At 29.7% G+C, this 22,877-nt stretch overlaps 2 protein-coding genes across 2 annotated transcripts; one reads left to right on the plus strand and one right to left on the minus strand.

Moving 5' to 3' along the window:
- Positions 1-4,716: 4,716 nt before the first annotated feature.
- Positions 4,717-18,986, plus strand: LOC108776319 (mitochondrial folate transporter/carrier). Its single transcript, XM_018542904.1, has 6 exons — positions 4,717-5,173; positions 14,566-14,719; positions 15,180-15,432; positions 15,542-15,655; positions 15,903-16,048; positions 18,602-18,986. The coding sequence occupies exons 1-6, from the start codon at positions 5,017-5,019 to the stop codon at positions 18,774-18,776; spliced, it is 999 nt and encodes a 332-aa protein (XP_018398406.1). The 5' UTR covers positions 4,717-5,016; the 3' UTR covers positions 18,777-18,986.
- Positions 18,987-20,237: 1,251 nt separating this feature from the next.
- On the minus strand, positions 20,238-21,643 carry LOC108776204 (uncharacterized). The gene is made up of 4 exons (XM_018542743.1): positions 21,521-21,643; positions 20,876-21,063; positions 20,646-20,753; positions 20,238-20,367 (listed from the first exon to the last, which is right to left on the minus strand). Exons 1-4 carry the CDS (start codon positions 21,641-21,643, stop codon positions 20,238-20,240), a joined length of 549 nt encoding a protein of 182 aa, XP_018398245.1.
- Positions 21,644-22,877: the final 1,234 nt, after the last annotated feature.

Raw genomic sequence — 22,877 nt, forward strand, 5'->3', positions numbered from 1 at the left:
TCTATGTGAAGTCTGAAAAGATATCAGTTTGAAGTTAAAGGAGTGGTTGATAAGTGCACTGATAATCGTTTGTTTTTATCGGACTTTAGATGCGTTCTTCAATCTGAGTTCTTACTCATTCAAGGAACTTGGATTATCGGAACTATTGTTCATTCCCAATCTTAAATCTGAAGATAGCTAATACAATATGCTCAAGTTACGTAATCTTATTGTGAAGAAGTTCAAGTTTAATGTCCTCATGAATATTAATTAACAAATTACGATACAAATGAAAAAAAAGTTCATCGAAAAGAAGCTTACATATTTTTATACTTGGAATTTGCTTTTTCAAAAACGTTCGTTAGCGATATAATTAACGCTCTTTATAGATGAAACAGTATAAAATAACACTTTATATTGTAACAAAAGGAAAGAAAAATGTTAAGCAACGATAACTTCTCAGGTGAGAAGTACTCGCACATAAAATAATAATTTCTTACCATTTCGTCAAGTTGAGAATGTTCAAAGCAACGTGTGTGGTTTTTAACATCCAAAGGATGTGTCACTTGGTCGAATTGTTTTCTCTTTATTTTTACACTTACACTCCGATAAGAAACGCGAACTTCATATTCATCATACATTCATTATATCTTTCTTCATTACTGTCAAATAAAAAAATATGTTTCCGTAACACATTGCCTATCAAAATCAAAATCAATTCGATAGTTTTTGATTTTCCTGCAGCAGTCTTCTTCACTGTCGTCTAGGCAATTGTTTATGCACTGCAAACAATTTTTTTTCCTTGAATAATTCATATATGGAAAAGATACATTTTTATTACGTACAAGTAGGCGGTAGCTATGTACGTGTATAAAGTGATTTAGAAAATAAGTTGAAATTAAAGATAGCGACTAACGGATAATTATTTTAATAAATTAATATCGAAAAAAACTTTAACCTTCTACTGTTTCGTGATTCTAATTTTAGAATAAAAAGATTAATGCCTGTTTCCACCAATGCAGATTAACTTTAATCTCGGGTTAACTTACTGTTAATCTTTTTCTAATTTTTAGAATTAGAAAAAGATGAAAAGTAAATTGAACCGAGATTAAAATTAATCTGCATTGGTGGAAATGGGCATAAGTAATTGCTGTCGATTGAGTGGCAATGGCGATCAATTACCATGATATTGAAAAATGAGGAAATATATTATTATTTTATTATAGAGGCTGAAATGCCACTGGACATTAACATTCCTTTCTCTTTTTTGTCTGTTTACTTACCGGTTTTTGTTTTTATGGAATAATCTTGTTTTTATGAAACGCACTGACAGCAGTATTTTCCGTGAGCGGCGCATTCACGGCCGGTATCGGCTAGCTGTCAGCGAAGGGAAACCGATACTGAAAATACTGGCCGTGCCAACGGATAAGAAAATCTTTATCAAACGTTTTGCGCACCCACCTTCATACCGTTCATTAACAATAGTGAACGGGACAGATAAGACAGCGAAAAAGGATTGATCATCGCTAGCTTCTATCGAGACTAGTCGATTCATTTCTGATTAGTGAGAGATAAGGTTTAACTTTGTTAAAACTTATGTACAGATTTACAATATTGAAATATTTGCAAGAGTTTCGTGATAATGTGAAATTAATTGAATGAGTAATAAAGATCTTTTACATTTTATTAATTATTTTGAACAATTCGATTGATTAAGAAATTTGTGTTGTATCTAACTATAAATTATTGTGAGTTTTTACTACTTACTTAATCATTCATTTTTGTATCCGTCAAATATTTTATGTTCTTTTCTTGTTTATCGCGATTTTTTTTTTTAAATGAATATTTTAATAATTTTTAATAAATTTTTTATTCTGAAATTTTTATTATATTCTGTTGTTTATATATGTAATACTATTCTTGAATTTAAAAGTTTAGCTGTTGAAATGTTTAATAAAAGAAATTGCAATATAAGAGAAACGAGTAAAATGAAATAACGAAAACAGTAAAATAAAATTAAAAAATAGTAGCACACATATTTTCAAATTGTCACAAATGGCAAGTTTACAGAGCTAACTATGTTAATCATACATACTGTGTTTGAAACAAAACTTGATCTTACAATTAGCAAAATAGAAATAATAATATCATAATGTAATGGTTTATAGTAAATTGAATTACTACAATTCTTCGTGTATGTAATAAATTGTTTAAAAATGTAATTAACATAATTTATACACATACTGAATGTCTCAAAATTTGCGAATCAAAATTGCGAAAGCAGGAAAGTTTTCAAAAAATTAAGTAAACAACTTATGAGTAAATTTATCTTTAAGCAGTAATTTTTTAAATAATAAGCGTTTAAACTGAGCCCCAATTCTCGATTACGTATGACTATTTGTCCATGAGTTGCACGTGCGTGGTAGAATAGTATAAGAGCAAGTGAGGGCACACTTTAGCTCTTTTATTAATATTTAATACTTATAGGTGATCTTTTAAATATAATTTGTAATTGGACAAATTTAAATCTTTATATCTCGAAAAAACTACTGCTAAAATATAAATTTATAAATTGAAATAGCATATAAATTTATAGTGTGATCAAAGTCTCGATACAAACGCTTTGAAACATTTGATTAATTAAGGAAAGAATTTTATTATTGGCCAATTAAAGAATGTGTGCTTTAAAGCATTTGTAATTTTACGTTGACTGCATGCTTATACATATACACACACACACACGCACATATATATATAGTAATCTTGACTTGATTTTAAGAACACAACATTTTTTCTGTACTAAGAAAAAATTTACTAAATTTAAATAAAAATATTTTTAATAGTTCTAGCCGAATATTGACTAATGTAACATATGTATTTATTAGATACAAGTGAACCAGTTTGATTCAACTATCATTTTTTTCATTTATCTAATTATTTATTTATCGTAAGTAAATATTCCTGTAGTACTGTTCAAAGAAATATTATAATTTAATATATTTTTTATTAATGTATCTCAAAGTGACTACTTTCTTTCCTCTTAATAACTGAGCAACTTTTGTTTAAAACATTTTTCCATATCTTTTATATTTTTCGAGATGTTTATTTTACTTAAAATGACTCACCCTATATATATATATATATATATATATATATCATATATTACATATATATGTATGTACATATTTTGTACATATGTGAACTTATTTCTTCGAATGTTTTCTATTCGTATAAATAAAATTCTGTTCCGAATTTGATCGCGAATTATAGATCGTCTAAAATGAATTTTTAGAATATAAATTGAAATAAGAATCATAATTAAATTACATGTAAAAAGAAGAGGCATATGTTGGACTGCTATAATAGGAACATATTAGAACATGCGACGCGAACAAATTCAGTGATTGATGAAAACTTTTTTCAATCATTCGAGTGGCAAAAAATTGTTACTCTTAGAGTTTCTTTTCAAAAAATGCCATCCCCCTAAATTTGCCGCCCCTAGACTGTAGGCTAGATGGGTTCTAGTGTTAATATGACATACACTGATTGGACCCGATGGGTCTGCCCGATGGACAGTGTCACGTGATGGGATGATTGATGAACATCGTGGCACATTTTGCAGAATAATCCGGATTCGTGAGGTAGTATAAATTCCGTACTCGTGCAATCCGTTGGAAGTCGTTATTTAAACGTGTTCGGTGAGATTCCGAGAAAGATCCAAAAAGGTGAAAAGTGTATTAAAAATTGAGATTAAAGTAATTAATTTACATTGATTATAGAAATAGATTTTTCTAGGCTTTTATTCTGTAACTTTAATGTGACAATATTGATGTAAGAGTTACGAAATAAAGGCCTTAGACTTTAAATAAAATTTATAGTTAAGGCATGAAGCTTTTGCAACTGTGTAAAATTTTTTAATATGATTAATTTATACACTCAGAGGTGAGGAATTAAATGAGGAATTAAGTGCAAGATCAATTTTATATTTCAGAATTTTATAACAATTGCAGAACTACACTGAACGTATAATTATTATTGGAAGTTTTCCAACAATCGATACCCCTAACAGTATAAACCTCCAAGAAACATCCTGAGGACGTTCAAAGGACGTCGCATTCTAAGGACATCCCCAGGATGTATCCCAGATAAAATGTACTATTAGGAAGTGTGCGACACAACGATCGTTTCATCCTTGTTACAAGGATGCAATGATTCACCTGTGTCTTTTGCTGAAAAGATCAATCATCAGGTATTCATTTCGAATTGTTTAAAGAGAGCGTTAATAATTATACAAAACAATTATATCGAGCGCCTACCAGTTGATTTGGACAATAGATCTTGGGGCTTGAAATCCCTACAACTGAAAATGAGATGGACATATATTTTACGCGTTGGAAGGAGAGAAAGCGAAGATGCTGAGTGCAAAAAGTGCAAGCGACGCGGAACAGACTTATTGAAAATGCCGCGTGCGCGCACTCAGCTGAGAGCTTCAGCTGTTCTCCTCGGCTGAATTCCTTGCACCGTTCATTCTTCCTCTTCTTCTTGTCGCATTGGTGAGAGAAGGAGGAAGAATGAAACGGTACGATAAACTCAGCTGAAGAGAACGGATCTGCCAATATTAGCGCATGCGTGAGAGACTCGCCTCCCATCCCGCTCCCTTTTTCTCCGTCCGCGAGCGTATCGGCGAGCGCCGTTCGCACTGATCGCACTTGTCCCAGTATGGCGGCGTTCGGCGTGCGTGGTGGAGTGTGGCTGGTCGGTGTTGCATAATCGGCGGTAACCAGCTGTGATCGCGGGGGCGAGCGAGCGAAAGGAGAAAGCGTGGGTGAGAGAGAGAGAGAGAGAGAGGCGGGTAATTTCGGCGACGAGGAACGCTACGACAGCTCGACGACAGTGCCTCCGGCGGACCAAGAGATATGTCGCAGAGTGGAGGCGCGTGTTGCTAGCGCTGGCAAGAATGCGGAATCTGGCATCGCCAATCACGGATCGGTAACGAACGTCGAAGAGCGGCGGCACGGCGACAGCGTACCGCTCAAAATGACGGCGATCAAGGGCAGCGGCACGCCGGGCGCCCCGCGCCAGCTGAACGTCCTCAGTAATTTTAAGTACGAGTACTTCGTCGCGGGGATCTCGGGCGGCGTCGTCTCGACCCTGATGCTGCACCCGCTGGACCTAATCAAGATCCGCTTTGCAGGTGAGTGTGAGCGAGTCCGGAGCCGAGTCACGCGCCGCTTCGTGCACGCGCGAGGGCGCTCGAGAAAATGGCGGCTGTCACATTGCGGCGGCAGCACGTGGTGCCTTCCGCGCCGATGAGCGTTATCGAGCGGACGGCATCGCTCTCTCGGTCAAGTTCTTTTTCCTTCTTTTCTCGCCCGTGCCTCTGAAGCAAACCGGGGGAAGGAAGCGTGGGACTACACTCAATTATGTTATTGTCACGCATTGTCGTAGACAAATGGCTGATGAAATATTCGACTTTGTTTATCAGTTTATCGCCGTTCAATTGTCGCTCGCTCGTGTATTTCTGGAAGGATTGAGAGAGAAGTCATAAGAATCTTGCTTCATCTCTATTACTCCGAATATGGAGAGTCTGTCATTTAGTTTTCTTTGAGTGAATTATCTAGATTTTATTTATTCTAAACGAAAGATATAGTATATGAAACTATAAAAGAATGTATGGAACTTGTTATCTTTTCAAATCTTCTGAATTTTTAATTGTTAAAAATTTAGTTCAGGTTGTCGCTGACTAAATTGTTAGAAAGAGAATTTTTGCAAATTAAAAATTTTTTTCAAATTCGTTTCAAATTGATTCGGCTGAATTTTTATCTAATTTTTCGTATCTAATTTTTCGTATTTTAAGTTATTACATACTTTTTTTTATTATAAAAAAGAGTTACAGTAATCATATACATATAAACGTCATATCATTGCTGTAGTCTAACTTTAATACAATATTTCGAAATTATATTGAAGTTAATTAAAAAATTATTATTTCATAAATTCATACACTATGTATGTAGACAGGATATTCTGATTGTGAGGTATAAAATAACAATACCTATCAAGCAATTTAAAACATGAAAGAATATTTGAAAATATATTTTTTGCCAAAAAATCTAATGGTAATAAAGTAGTAGATTCAATTTGATTAGAGTGTCTCAAGGAAAACTTAATGATTCAATTTTTGGCTAGCTTTTTTGGATTCCGCGCAGATGTGATAACCGGTCACCTTCTGTACATATACAAAAATTGACACCCTTCCAAATTATTGCACTTACATTGTATTTAAAATAGCATTTTAGCATTTTGCTCAAGACATAAGAATGCAAAACTCGAGACTGCGTGTCGAAAAACCCGACATTTATGAATGTGTACTTCTTACAATGCATTTAATATTATATGTATGTATTTCGTCTAAAAACGTATAAAAACGTTATAAAAACGTATTGTCGTTTTAGTTTCAACTTGGATATTTGATATTGCTATTTTGTGTCTTTGTTCTATACGTATGGCATTATATGTATTATATATGTATCTATATTTTGCTGAAATCATGCACAAAAGTAGCTAAGTACATATATTTAGATACGTTGGAAAGTGGCCGTATCCGTATCTAATGTTAAGATACTTCGCGCAAAGAATACTTGTATAACGAGTGTACTGAAAATAGAGCTACTTTACATCACTGCTTGTGCCGTATAAGCTGCACTGCACCGTAAATTCCACGTACGACTATGCAACGAAAAGATCGATAACACGAAAGTGAAACAGTAACGTGAAGCATGTGTAGTTCTTTCACAATCTTTGTAGTCTTAATCCTTTGATATTCAGTCTGGATAAATTAATTACGCGTTAATAAAAATCTGTTAAATTAAATTGTTAAGCTATAACTAATAAAACATGTTCTGATAAATTCAAATATAAGATATTCTGTTCTGCTTTCATGAGGAAAGATTAAATGTGAAAAAGAAAATTATATAAAATAAAACAGATTAACTTATTTTTTAGCTATTCGAGATAAATGGCTAATTTTGTTTATTATTTATTCTAATATTTCTTCATTAGTTACTTCAATATGCCAAAGAAATTGAATGGAATTATCCTAAAAATATTCTACACTATTATCTGTCAATTTACGACTGGACTTTGTTCCACGCGAATAAAGTCTGCAAGCTTCTTCGTTAGAGACAAATCAAAATGTTATTAAATCTTTATGAAATATTACAACAGACAGCGGACTTTTGCCGAAGATGGTGATTCTATCATCTAAACGGTCATGGAACTTCTTATCGCGTCGATAAAAAAATTAGCACAGATAGCTTAATATTGTGCTACTTTCTTGTGCCACAATATCTGCTCGAGTTAGGTAAATATTTTTTGACATTTCTTTCTTTCTAATATTTTCACAATAAATTCCTTTCTAAAAATGTAAGCGTCGATAGTAGCACGTTACCTATTGTGTATACTATTGGAACAACAAAACTAGTAGGCCTGTTCTATAACTCTTAACGCAAATTTTGTTATCATTATAACGCTGCTGCGTAGCTCTTAACTATAATGAAACTTGCTTTCATCTTTTGTTCCCCGCCAAGGAAAATTGATAACAGATTTCAGCAGACCTATTTCGTAACTTAAAAGTTACAGAATATAAACAAAAATTGAACCAATTACAGTTAATTATTCTTTCCGTTCAACTGTGATTGGTCAATTTCTTACTCTTTTTTACTCCGTGTATTGTAGTAAACAACGTTGATTTGCTTATTTCTTACATCTTACTGCTTAAATTTCTATGTTATATGCTTAAACGCTCGTCGTTTCTTGGTATTCGCGCGATATCAACGGAAACAAGATACCCTAAATGTCTTTTCTACATTTCAAGAAGAGATATACGTAAAGAATATAAATCGAGTTCAATGCATTTTCTCAAGATATTTGTGCAAGTATTTTATTTCTTGTGATTCACCTAGTTTATTATCATTGTTGTTTACTATTGCCGGAAGTCAATATTATGCACAACATTCCACCGATAATGAACGTTATTTTGCACACTCTGAATACAATAGTGATATGAGATCACGCGGTTGTTTCGGTTATCATTAACGTTGCACCAGTTATCGTGCCCAACATGATAATTAAAGATTCAGATTAGATAGCCTTCAAAAATTAACATATTTGTACAGAGATTTGCTATTTCGGAAGTAATGCATCTCGTAGCCGTCTAATATTCTGATAGTTAACATTCATACGTATAAATACTCGAAGCATTGATTATTTTTGTCTATGCATATCGCAAAAATATTCCAAAACTGATTCTGCATAAAACAATGAAGATTATGCTATTTTATTTTACATAATCTTCAAGTTCAATTTTGGTATCTTTAGTTTCCTGGCTACTCCGAATTAAACCGGATATCTTTGTAATAGATCAAGTTGCTCAGATAATATTCCAGGTACTTAAATATTAGAATACTGATAGCACTGTTCTTTACGTCAGAAGATTCTCAAATAAATATCAGGTATCAAATAATTATCAAGACAGATAATCCAAAAATTAGTAGTTATATACTAATAAATAAAAAATCTCTATTGTTTCAGTTTGCTTGCCATTATATTATTATGTGTCTTGAGTGTGTGTTATAATAAATTAATTAATAAATATTCTCCATACTATATTTTTGGTTAAATTTAATTTTCTTAACGAAATAATTAGATATTGAGGTCAGCTGTTTTTAAATATTATTTGAATTTGTTGAGTTTTACATTTATATTTTTTTTATATCTTGGTTACTACGATAAATTAAAAAACATTTTTTATACCATTTCTGGTCAGAATTATATTAACGAGATGACTATATGTGTATATATGTATATACTCAGCTTGAGCTGTTTTGAATAAAGGTTTTGTCTCGAAAATGTTACAAAAGAGCGCACAGGATAGCTATTTAAGCTCTGTTAGTCTGTTTGCGTAAATCGTGAATTATGAAATAAATATAGTAAAATAAATATCACACTATTTATGTTATAATAGTAAGTAAAACATTTAGTTGAAGTCGAGTTTATGTTAGACGTTAGTTGATTCATTGTAAAGGTTGAATATTGTTTGACAAATATTTTGATGATAAAATACATTTTTGTATGAAAATAATTATCTTAATGAAAGCAACATGCCTTATCGTTATCGTGAAAGCAGACGAACGGTTTATATGTGATATAAACGAGGAAACTCGATCGATGTGAATAAAAAAATGATCTAAGTTCACACTATTGAAAGCTTCGATCTCATGTGTCGGATATGTCGGATTTCCAGATGAGATCTATTGAAGAAATTAGCGAGATTGTTTAAATTTTTACATTTTTTAAGACGCTAACTGGTTTATTCAGATTATGGAATCTTTATTCTAGAAGCTCGCACGTTAAAGTTATCTAGAAAAAGCTTGCTTATGTATCAATCCACTTTAAATGATCTGTAATTCGCGTTATTTAAGATAGAATTTTATTTTTAATTTTGTACATGTATTAATATACACGTGTAGCCTCATGTATTTAGTATGATTATGTATTCTGAGAGATTCTACAAAGTTTTCTATTTATATACCTATTACAGAATATAAAATCGTTTTTAAATTATTTGTAATCTGTATTAGAATTTAAATAGATGAATTTGATGTCGTAATGCGAATTATAGTTAGTGTAAAATAGACTTAAAATTATATAAAAATCGGATTATAGAATTAGGAGTAGATTTAAGATCAGAGACAACGGGCGAAAATGGAATTCATACAAAATACAGCATAAAGAAAACTAGATAATTTTGAAAAATCTCCAGTTTGCCAAAGTAGCCCTAAGGTTTTCTAAGGGAACTAGTAAAAACAATTTTTTAATGAAAACGTCTTCTATTTATTTTTGAATGATTTTCGTTTATCTAAGTGGATTTCCGAAGTTTTTTAAAGTAAGTATAATTTTCAAGTGAAAAGGTTCTTTTTCCTTTCTTTCTTCTAAGGAATATTTTTTGTCCTTACTGAAACAAAATAACGCATTTTAATTTTCAAAGATCGTATTTCGTTTCGAAAAGCTTCGATTTCATGTATCGGACGTGTCGGATTCCAAATAGGATTCAATAAACGCCAGCTTGTTTATCTATTAGCGAATTCGATTGAATGCATTCAATGCGTACTGACGCACATTTAAAGCCGTCGTACACAAAGATTGATATAAAAATATGTATTTAATGTAAATATAAAAATGGATTAAACCCATGAAATTCTAAATTTGTTTTATTATGCTATTAAATAAAATCTGAGATAAAATCTATTTTATAATTCGAATTTCATATTTGTACTTTACTTTCATATGGATTAAATCTGTGTACAATGGCTTCAATATGCACTAGTGCACTTTTAGTGCGTCCAACTGAATTCGCTATATGTTCATCACGTGCTCTCAATAAAGAAGTCGAGTTTACACACACACTGTACGGTGTGATACTATATATCATGTATATATAACTTCATAAAATGTATTTCACTCTAATCGCACGTGATGATGACCGACATGGTGATTATATAATTGTACTCGTGTTTAATATATAATACAACAAGCGTTATTTTATTTCTGCCATAACATTGTTTTAAAAAAGACATGTATTAGATATTAGATAAATTATTGGTATCATGTTATAAAAGTATAAAAGCTTTAAAAGTTATTTTATTGGAAATATATATATTTAAAAATGAATTTAATTTTTTTAATTAATAATAAATTTAATATTAATTATGTTATAGAATTATAAATTATAAATAAATTAATATAAATTTTTATTAATATTTTAAACAGAATCGTAATTAAAGCATATTGATGGAATTTATCGTAAATAAAAAATAAATGATTGAATAAATTTATGTTGATTATTATTCCTTTTTTATAAAGAATTTCTAAAGAGACATAAATATTTTTTACTACTTTACTGATATCACACGAAAAATATGACTTATTTTATCATTTATCATTTCCACGTTATTTCGTTATCAATAATGTAAAGTTACGTTTTTGTTTTACTTTTGATAAATATTGGTTATATTACGTAATTATCATTTCTGCAACAAATATGCAAATTTTTCTTATAAGAATTCGATAAAGTTACGAAATATCTTAAATCAGTTTTAATAATAAATTGTGACTTCCTTTTTTGTGACAAAAAAATAAATAGGTTTTTTTGTTGTATGTAAATTATTATATCTTTACAGTTCCAAATGTAACATGTAATTGATTTAATTTAATGTGTGGTAATGTATTACATTAGTAATCGATATTGTTTAACTTAATTTATTTATTATTTTATTTTACATTGATATAATAAAATGATAAATGTAATAATATTTAATGCATTATCATCAAATTAAATTATATTATATGTAATAATATATTATATGTATATATATATATAATTAAATTATATAATAATATATGTGATATATGTATAATATACATATATAGTATATAATTTGAAAATTATTTTTTTAGCAAATGTATGTTTATATTTATGAATGATGTGTGTGTTGTGTATCTTCCTGTATTTTGAAGAATTCGTTCTTTTGTTTTGAACTAAAATTTGGAACTTACCCAACATTTAGACTCGGTTCTGTTATCGTAAGATTAACTTTAATCTCGGATCATTTTAATTTTTATCTTTTTCTAGAATTTTAAGAAAAAGATAAAGGAAGTCCAACGGCGATTAAAGTTAATCTTACGTTGATGAATTGGGCTGTAATATCTTATCTTTATTATAATTCTTATTAGATAATTGATTACAAATAAGTTTTATTGCACGATTTCGAACGCAAAAACCAAAGTAGTTTTGTCAATAGGACTTGATGTTACTGAAAATTTTTGTAGTAGTGTTAGTCTTATTGTTAGTCTTTGTTTACATTTGCAGTTACCATATGTCGAACCAAATGAATTGCTGTTTTGCATAACAATATTTCCAGGTATTTGATGCAAGTATAAATAGCTATTTATTCATCTTGCTTGTTTGAAAAGGTATTATTACTTCCGTATGCAAGAGTCGATATTCATCAACAAATGGCATACCAGTTTTTTTTTCTGTTCACTTGCTTTAAACTTTGAAGATCATTTGCTAATAACGTCTTATTATATGTAATAAATTATCTCTGCAGCTTTAAACATAATATGTAGTTGATTTAATTTAATGGTATAGGTACTATATTACATTAGTAATCAGTACATTATTCAACTTAATTAATTAATTATTTTATTTCACATTGATATAATAGAATGATAAAATGTTTTCTTTCATTCTCAAATATGTTTCAATATTCTTGGTTATTTTGGCGAAATCAACAATAAGTGAAGGAAACTAAGTAGGAAAGTCTCTTATGTTTATATAAAGATTTTTTGCAATGAATTCGTCACCACAGTTGGACAAAGAGGAAAACATGCGCGTCAAGCGTTAAATATTAAGTATGGAATATCCGATTTTCATATTACTATATTAATAGCAGCCATAACTTCGTTAAAAATGAATAAAATTTAAATTAAAAAAAGAGTTTCAAAATTTAAAATCTGTATATTTTCAAAAAGCCGCTATTACCTGTAACTCCGTTAAAAATCGTCATAATGCAATTAAAAACACATTCTCAAAGCTGAAATTTTGTTTCGAATGGTATAACTGTCAAATTTTTCTAAAAAACGTATAGATATTTTAATATTTATGATAAGGCTCAATAAGTATAGATATTTTGTATTAATAACAGTAATACGAAAAACATTTCATACATAATGACTAATACTTTTCTAAGTAGAAGCGAATAGGATTTATTGCGAGAAATGGGTGCTTATCACACAGGTATGCGTGTGTGTGCGTGTGTCGTATTTTAAACGGAATATTCATTGGCCGTCCACCAAGCACCAAGCCACGAGAATTCCACGAGTTGCGTCAGTGACACGTGACGTTCGTTATTGAATCGTTTCATCATGCAGTCGGCCGAATCGTCGAAAGTACTCGTAGCTTCTAAATTTTTTGTCTACGAATCAATATAATAAGCATATTCAGTTCCGAAATAAGTTACGTAAATATGCAGATCAATATTCTTTTTGCAAATTTATAATATAAGTACACAAATTTTAAGATATGTAAATAATAATTTATATAATTTTTTTTTTAGACTATATAATAGGACAGTTCTTTCAAATTTTATTGCTTGCATAATTAATGAAGACTTGTAAAATTATTGAATATTACCTGTGCAACTAGGTATTACAAGCAAATTAATTTAGTTTGAGATGATCAAGAAAACGAGTATCTAGGAAAAAGATGTAAAATAGAAAAATAATTTCTAAAATAAATTAAATAATTTAAAACAATATATATAATTCTCACTGTTTCTCTATCGTAAAATGTAAGATTGATTGACTTTTTCTCAAGATTCTTTTTATAAAGCAAAAGTTATACGTAAATGTGAAAGCGAAACATTTCGCGCTTCACCTACTTAAATAACAGACTCTATTATTTTTTTAATTTTGATTGCATTAATTCCACATGAATTCCATTTGAAGATTATTATAATTGTTAAAAAAAATTAACATTAAAGATTGGCAAATTATATGGAAAAAATAGTTCTTACGGTTTTAAAAAATCTCTAAATTTTTATTAAGAAACAATAAATTTTAATTAGTGTAAAAATTCGTGGAGAAAATTTTATGAATTTGTTTTATCAGCCGCATGTATATCGGTATAAAATCGCAATGGTGATGGAGTTTTTCGTAGCTATGTGAAATCATAGTCATCCACAAAAGCGAAAGTAAATTATAAGACAAGTTAGACAGAAACGAAATACAATCGTCATCTGTGTGCTGCGGATATTTCATTTCTCTCTGATTTGCCTTACAATCTGATATTGTTCGATGACTTTGTATATTAATACATAAAATGCTCTCTACATATTTAATGATTCGACATAAAATTTTATATCTACTGTCTTTATTTTTCGATTTTCGAAGAGAATAATATTGCGAGAGTAATATATTTACGTTTTTATATCTCAAATTATAAATATTCAATTTTATATTACATTAGCATTTTCTTTTATTATATTTTTTATTATTGATATCATAAAATGCACAGAGTTATATTTTAAATAACTATCCATTTTGTTACTACGTGTGTCTTTGAGATGAGTATATTTGAAATTTCGCAGTAAGAATAAGAAGTATCGCAAAGCGATAACGCTGCCTTTTCGCAATGAGATACGATATGAAAACTAACTTTACAGTGTTTACAGCGATAAAGAATGTCTATATGCACACACGCATGTAATGGGATATGAATAAACATATATGAGTATAAAAATGAGGAGTTTTGCTCTAACACGATGCATTATCGGCGATAATTTGATGGCGAAGGCATGCAAGATACGAATAAAACACTAATTGTAAATAATAATTATGGCATAGACATTTGTTTCAATAAAACGTTAAGTGTCTTGACAATGACATCATGCGATATTTTTACAAGAATATAAAACATTTAGACTGATGAGATTTACTTGAATTTTTGTTATTTTCTGATTACAGTGAATGATGGTCAAACTACTGCGGCACCGCGATATCACGGTCTCAAAAATGCCATTGCTCAGATCGTTAAAACCGAGGGTGTGCGTGGACTCTACAGGGGTGTAACACCAAATGTTCTAGGATCGGGCAGTTCATGGGGTTTCTACTTTTTCTTGTGAGTAGTGATCACTGATTGTTAGTACTCCTGATTGGTCTTAAAATTCAAGTAATTAATCTCTGCTCGCAATATTTTAAACACAGTCGATTTTTTGATCATGAATTCTGGTAAATAAATATAAATCTGTAAATAATTAGTATAAAATACAATTCAACTTTTATGATAAATAAAAAACCTTGTTAGACCTTTCAAAGGTATATAAAAATTTTTTCAGATTTTTATACAGTCTAGAACAATGTAAAAATTGCATTAAAGGTTTGAAGAGTCACATTGCGATTAAAGGATTAAAATTTCGTATTGGCGATGGAGGATTAAATAATTAGACCAGTATGAAAAATTAATCTGTATAATTGCAATAAGATCTCAATTTGAAATTCTTTATTAATATTATTTATGTATTGCAGTTCGAGAAATTGTCTGTGTATATATTCTTAAATATTTGCGAATTGATTTGCAGCTACAACACAATAAAGACTTCGATCCAAGGTGGTAATTCCAAGAAACCCCTCGGACCATCCATGCATATGTTCGCTGCCGCTGATGCCGGAGTGCTTACATTGCTCATGACTAACCCGATCTGGGTGGTAAAGACGCGGCTGTGCTTACAATATGCTGACGATGTGAATATAGCGGAGTCTAAGAAGTATCATGGTATGGTTGATGCTTTAAAGAAGATTTACAAGACGGAGGGTATTAGAGGCTTATATAAGGCAAGCAAAAAATTTTTCTGATCAAACTTTCGATTTATAACTGTATTTAAATAAAATAAGACTTATTTGCGGTTTACGTGATTATAAAGAAAATATTGTGTTCTTGCAGGGTTTAGTTCCTGGATTGTTTGGTGTTTCACACGGTGCAATACAATTCATGGCGTACGAAGAAATGAAGAATAAATACTATAACTACCTGAATGTAGCCATCGATACGAAATTGGTAAATTGACTATATTTTTATTATGGTTGAGACAAAGCAGAATAGAATGAATCTAACTATGCGTATTAATTCTTAATTCGCGATGTTTTTTTTTTGTTGATTTGTATTTTTTTATATAAAGAGTAATAAATATTATTGAAAATGCATAAAAAATATTTTAATTTTTAATTGGATAAAGGTGCTTATAAATAAAATAATATTAAAAAAGAAAATAAAAATGAGAAATACTTCTATTATATGATTGCAGAGTACGACTGAATACATCATTTTCGCGGCAATGTCGAAGCTGATCGCTGCAGCGTCGACATACCCTTATCAAGTAGTGAGAGCACGACTTCAGGATCATCATCATAATTATCGGGGTACCTGGCATTGCGTTCAATGCACATGGAGGTCAGAAGGGATTAGGGGTTTCTATAAAGGCTTATCACCATACCTTTTACATGTTACACCAAACATATGTCTGATTATTCTTATTTACGAGCATTTTACTAACGGTAGTTAATTTACATTGATACCTTATTATTGCAAAAGTAAGAAAACTTTTTAGACAATTTTTTTAAATCTTACTCTAGCGCGTATATCCTTTGATTTATCAAAACTATGGTATAACCATTTTTGAGTTTTGATACGCAGATGCATGTATGACTTTTCAATGATGTGAGGCCATAGTACTCAATTTTTTTCTTTAAATAGATAAATGACATGCTTTACGTATCATTCAAATAGGTTACAATACAGAATTATTTTTGTTTTTTAAGAAAGTTTCTTTTTACAAAACTATTTTTGTCTGAAATATTAGAAAATTTGGAGGATGGTTGATATGATTAGGTATTAGTAGCAATTTTTAATCTATTCTGTTGTAGACGATATCTAGATAATATGTTATTTTCTTTCTGGCATTCATAAAGTGAGTGCACGATATTTTCTATTATTTGTATTTCTATTAATTTATATTAGGTTTGTAGAATCATACGGTGATGAAAGGAATCACTTGATGTGGAAAAATAATTGTTTTTACTATTACCGTTTTAACTTCTCGCGAAAATCACAATGCGACGATTCCAAACTGAGAAATAGATCTTGAAATGGCAATAATTTGTGGCACGTATAGTACGTAGAATGTATGTGTTTTAGTTATTTAATCACTTATCCTGTCTTATCCAAGTACACTGAGAGACTGCGATAATGTAAAATGAATAACATTATTTCTCGACGCGACGAATGTATTTAATTTAGCGGAATTTGTGGATGGTTGATGTGTGTAAGGATAGTTTTGTTATAACGAAAATGTATTTTAAATGAAATATCTTCTCATTATACAAAGTGCACCATCACAAATGAACGTATGGATATGATCATTTTTTCTTTGCTGAGGTATATAAAAATATCTGAGTGTCAACTAAACTGGATTTAGTTGAACAAATCTAAATAGATGTGCTTGGTTGCGCGTACAGTGATGCGAAAGGAAGCGAGGAGAGTACTACATCTTATACTATTATGGTATAAAATAATTAATGCTCTATTCGAATGCAAGAGCTGTAAGAAAAAATACATCTGATTCACGTCGACAGACGGTGTAATCTTGGATAGTTGAATTAATAACCAAATATTTACGTAACTATACGAATAACACATGATATGCTTATTATCTGTGTAACTTTCGAACAATTTTTGACGCATAATGTGTATAAGCCACATGTGTAACTTGATAATTTCCATGTCTTCGCTTGACAAGTTTCAGTGCGGACTAGACATCGCTTAATTTAGCGATTTCTCTTTTAAGTTTTAAGAAATAGTAAATTCGCTATGTTTTATCTTCTCTCTTTTTTTTCGGTTTTACGAAGCGACTCTATTTCTCCGTAGGCAATACTTTACCTCATTTTAAGTAGAGTATATAGAGTCCATAACAGACCAATTTTGCAAGGATCGTAGAGTCTGGCACTCGGAACATATGATCGATAGCAATAAGTTTTCTCATTGCAATCTGTAAATAGTAGTACAAATTTATTTATATTCATTTTCTTTAGCCATTAATCTAGCTTGAATCTGTTTCTTTGGAGAAAAGAGAGTCATGGGAACGAAAGCGAAGGAGTATACTTAAAACAATATTGTGACGATATTAATAAACACACGCACACATATCGAAAAGTGTTTGTTATTAAATTAATTATTAACTATTTGAGATTATTCAAATTACGTTATTCAGATTTTACCCAAATGATATCTTCCTTTTTTTCTAATAATACTAATATCTTATTTACAGCACATTGGACAAAAAAATGTCATCATTATTTAATTACGAATTAACTAATTTAGTTAATAACTATAGTTATAATTTAGATTTAGTTATTAACTAATTAAACCAATTAATTTAATAAAATAGTTATTAACTAATTAAATTAATTAATTTAATTTATATTATTTTTAAATTATTTTGCATTAAAATTCTTATTGTCCTATTGTTTAGAATAAATAGCATGTAGAAAGGTATTGTGATTGAATAATTATCGAGTATGTTGTGATTTGTTTATTAAGCCACCAGCAGTACGATTTTTGAACATATTGCACGTGAATTAATGTACATATATCGTGTTTGAATTAATCATATTTGAATTTTTAACTAAAGAATGAAATAAGAAAAATTCGATTTTACTGCTTCGAATTTATATGCGGTCGTATTTTATCGATTTGTTTAAATTATAGATTCTGACATTGATAGAAAATAGATATTATTTCTAATGATTCTAACGATTGATGATTTCGTAAACATTTTGAAGCGACGAAAGAGAGTTATTGTGCCTAAATCAAATTTTGATAGTAAATAATTGATAGCGTCAAGAATCGTACGCGGGTTAAATTTAATAATGCTTCAAAACTCTTCGCGTTTTTGATCTGTTGTAAAGCAAAGTAAAACAAAGGCGTATTGCTGGTGGTTCGTTACAGGTATGAGAGTTGGCATGGCTTTTACAAGGGTTTAAGCGTAAACCTCACCAGAGTGACACCGGCTACAGTTATCACATTTGTGATCTACGAAAATGTGCTTCATTCTCTGCAATCCAGGCGTGCCACCGTGGAACAAGCGATCGCTGTGCCTGCGATTAGCAAACTGAAGGAGTAAGGTAAAACCAGGAGATCTCTCGGAGCTTTACCAAAATACACGTGTAATCCAGAGCTGTTCGGAGTTGTATGAATGTACATACAGTTTGACGACATGTGGACTGAAACCAGTGATTTGTAATTACAATAAAATGTGAAGAAAAGACTCGAAATACAAGCTTCGGAAAACAATAATTTAAATAAAGAGACTAAAGTTGACGTAAGAAAAGCTGCAAGCATAAAAAATAATAATTTTAAAAAAGCTCATTACTTGTGTTTATTTGATGTTTTTATCAGAAAGAGTAGATAATAAGTACTTCTTTTATATCGATTTTAAATTTTGTATAGATATTTTTTAAATGTCTTTCTGATGTTACATTTTATTTTGTATTCATAATAATTATTTTAAATCTTATATTGATTTTCTGAAAGAATATTCTAGCAGAAAACTTAGAATTGTTAGAGAAAAGATTAGAAAATTTCTAATGTTATAGTAGAAATCATTCTCGGATTAAAAAAAAAAAGTTGAATGATGAAAAGTACAAATGATTAAAGTTTTCGAATACTTGTTTGAAATGCACCAGTGATAGAGATTTTTTGCATTCATTATTTATATTGATTGCATTTTTATTGTTTATGCATAGATTAATTACATTTACGATAGTCTTCAAAAGACAATAGTTTTTATAGATTATGTTTCTTTCGTGTTGTAATAAACTTGTTAAATAGACAAGGATAAGGTTTAATTAGACGTACATAATAATACATGTCTTCGACATAAAATTTGTGTGTTGTTAAAAAACAAATTTAATAAACTATTTAAAATTTTATATTTGTATATCATATCTCTCTTTTTCCTATACACCAGATAGGTGTACTTAAAAAATCAAATTTCGTACTGACATCTAATTATAATTATTTTGTTATTAGTTTTTTAATGTTGTTTGTTTTACATAAACTAAAAAGGTTTCACGTTCAGTTTGATCAAACAGAATAAAAATACATAAAAATTTAATTCCATTATTTGTTATAACATTTTTATATTAAAATATCAAAATAAGTATATTCCGTTTTTTAATAATAAGTTTGATGTGGTAGAAGATGTTTAAGTTGAAATAAAAAAAAAGAAGAGCTTTAAGAAAAATATAAATATGTCTATATAATAAAATATTTAATTAAATGCAAGCAACAAGTGAATAAGTCATGAAGAAAACAATTCGAACATTTTCAATTCTTGTAATATTTATTATTTATTTGTTTTAAACTACGTGTTGCAGATTTGGATATAATTTTATTAATTCCTTATTTTATTATATTATCAAATCTCACTAATTGTAAGATTACGTCGATATTTAATATAACAGACTTCGTACAGATATCTGATACACAATTTATGACGATATTTAGCCCAGTCTACCTTTGATATGAATTACTGAATTTTTTAAATATTCTCGATGCAATATAATTACGCAGAATTATTCAGTTAGTTGATATAATAGCTTACTAGATCTAAAAGGTTCACAGGACATTTTTTGTAGCGCTGATTACAGTGCTGCTCACGTTCGGCTTCGATAATTTCATCCGGAAGATCTTCACTCATCGACATAGAGGGTCTGTAACAAAGGAATGCACTTAAATGTAATAATTCCTATATTACTCGTTTTGTCATGCCAAATAAATGATTGTATGAATGATGTCTGCCAGATGAATATTTTAATAGAAAATAAAAATTCATCAGACAAGCTAATCTAAAACCCAATTTTTGTAATTTCCATTCTCTCATTTATTGTTGCCGTTATCATAATATGTTATCAAGTATAATATTATAATATATTGTTTACATTTTAATTTTTTATTAGACATTTAAACAGTTTTTCCCATTTATACTTACGTGAAAATAATTTGAAGAATGTCACCAAGTACGCCATTTTCGTTTAAGGAGTATTTTCCAGCTTCGCAGATTGTTCTTAGCAAACAATCCAATCCAGGATAGCCTAATCTGATATAAGATACAACCGTTTTTTTACATTTTATTTACAAAATTATATTTTAGAATATTAAAAGTAAAATTGCAGAATGTGTATGAGATGGAGAATAATTGATAACGTAGCTCTATTTTACCTGTCTATTTTGTTTGTAAACACTTTGTATACTAATTGACGACTAAGACTTCGTTTCACATAATAAGTACCCTCGTAGAAATAACTCGAATTCCATTCGGATGGTAATGCATAATTTGCTTCAAAATAAAATGACACCGTGACAGATTTGTCTGGAATATCTAAGGGAATTCCCAATGCGAAGAATATCTGCAAATCAAATAATTATTTTTTAAATCTGTAAAATCATATTTAAAGAAATTAAAAGAAGATTAATAGATTGCTATTAATCATCGATAATACGATTAGAATAATAAGGATTAGCCTCTTCAACGATCAGTTTCTATTTCTCGAAATATATGTCAACATAAATTTACAAAGGAAAAAAAATTTTATATAGGTTGCTAAAAATCACAAACTACATTTAAGGTCTCTTATCATCTTTCTTTTGCGATAGATAAAAATTTATTTTTCAATATTCTTGAATAGAAATTGCCATTTATGTCAAATAAAATGTTTTTATTTCGAGTTTTTCGTGAGATTTACTTGTAGATCACACTTTACAAGTGCACTTGAAGTGCAAATGATTAATATTGAGTTAACAGGGTGCCCGCACAGAGTCTGAGACGCATTAGTAGATGAAAAATGAATGATTGATCCACCATACCCCTGTATTGCTACTCTCGGGAAATCCGATAGATCGTATATGCTTCGATATACCGTGTGTAATATTTCTTACTCCTGATACATGTGTTGACTTTATGAAGTACCATATGGAGAGAGCCAACATCATGACATAATTCCTGAAATATTTTAAAACTCAACGAAAATTTTATCACATATTTAGTCATCGATTTAATCATTTCTACACTTAACATTTTTTATTTTAGAAATAAAATCAATTTAATCGTATATACAATATACATATTATACTTTTTAATAATTTTTTTATAATTAAAATAACTTTTCTCTCTTTCTTTATCTTTTGATTATTTACTTATTTCTTGTTTCTATTCGTTTAAATAATTTTAATTTTTTTAGCTAACGATCTTGATTTTAATCACACGTATTTATATAGTTTTGTATTACTAACGAATTCGGGAGATGATCGAATGGAAAAAGCTACGTAACGGCAACACTTAAATTTGTTTTGTAAAATAAATAACGTGTTCTGTAAAATAAATAGTTGCAATGTTTAGATACTGGAATGATATTTTCAGAGTTTTATCGAGCGCACTCGCGATACCTCGGATATTGTTCATTCGGAATTCGCGGGACGATCAATGTGTGTTGGTAAAAAAAAGAACACAAGTCGGTGTCTGTTTGTTCATTTCTTTAGTTTACGAGCTGTTTTGATTTTGCGGTCGCTTCATTGGTTTTCGCACGCAAGCAAATACCGAACGATTCGATTGTTCCGCATTCCATCGTTAGATATACTTTACTATCTTTTAACTTTGTAATCAAACTTTTTTTTTTTAAATTTTGAACACTGTTAGAGAATAGTTTCGGTGTTGGATACTCACTTCCTCATTCCTTTAGCGTACATCTGGACTGTGAATGTTGCACAAGGTTCTTGCCGAGTGGTAAATTGATGGTTTGCGGTTTAAACATATGCGAAATAAAAATTAGGTTAGTTTGCGCAAGGCTAATAATTGCAATCATTATCAAGTAACAGTTTCTTGTCTTGTTATGTATATTTTGGTGCTAATAGTAACGTGTAGCGATTTAAATTTTTGCCATAATTCTACTCAGCTATTGAAGAGTTTTATTTTTTCAATTTATTCAATATGAATGTTATATTTGTTAATGTTATTTACATACGTTTTTACATTTACGTTTAATGTAAACTCTCTCTCTTACTACTAATTTCATTTAGAAATAGAAATTATGTATTATTTTGTATGCATCAATACTATACATAATTTCAGTAATTATATTTGCCGTGTTTATGTGCTTCTTGTAAATAAACTATAGTTGCTAAAATATTCCAAATTACATAATCATATTTCAAGATTACTTTATCT

The sequence above is a fragment of the Cyphomyrmex costatus genome, unplaced genomic scaffold (assembly GCF_001594065.2).
Source record: "Cyphomyrmex costatus isolate MS0001 unplaced genomic scaffold, Ccosl1.0 scaffold111, whole genome shotgun sequence".
NCBI lineage: Eukaryota > Metazoa > Arthropoda > Insecta > Hymenoptera > Formicidae > Cyphomyrmex > Cyphomyrmex costatus.

Bases quoted from the DNA above. Each gene is read 5' to 3' on its own strand.
- LOC108776319 (XM_018542904.1), top strand. From the start codon at position 5,017: ATGACGGCGATCAAGGGCAGCGGCACGCCGGGCGCCCCGCGCCAGCTG. The intron at 15,433-15,541 runs GCAAGCAAAAAA...GTGTTCTTGCAG, and splicing joins GTATTAGAGGCTTATATAAG to GGTTTAGTTCCTGGATTGTT. The intron at 16,049-18,601 runs GTCAGAAGGGAT...GGTTCGTTACAG, and splicing joins TGCGTTCAATGCACATGGAG to GTATGAGAGTTGGCATGGCT.
- LOC108776204 (XM_018542743.1), bottom strand. From the start codon at position 21,643: ATGTTGGCTCTCTCCATATGGTACTTCATAAAGTCAACACATGTATCA. The intron at 21,064-21,520 runs GTATGGTGGATC...TTTGATTTGCAG, and splicing joins CCGAGAGTAGCAATACAGGG to ATATTCTTCGCATTGGGAAT. The intron at 20,368-20,645 runs GTAAGTATAAAT...CCTTTGTTACAG, and splicing joins ATTCTTCAAATTATTTTCAC to ACCCTCTATGTCGATGAGTG.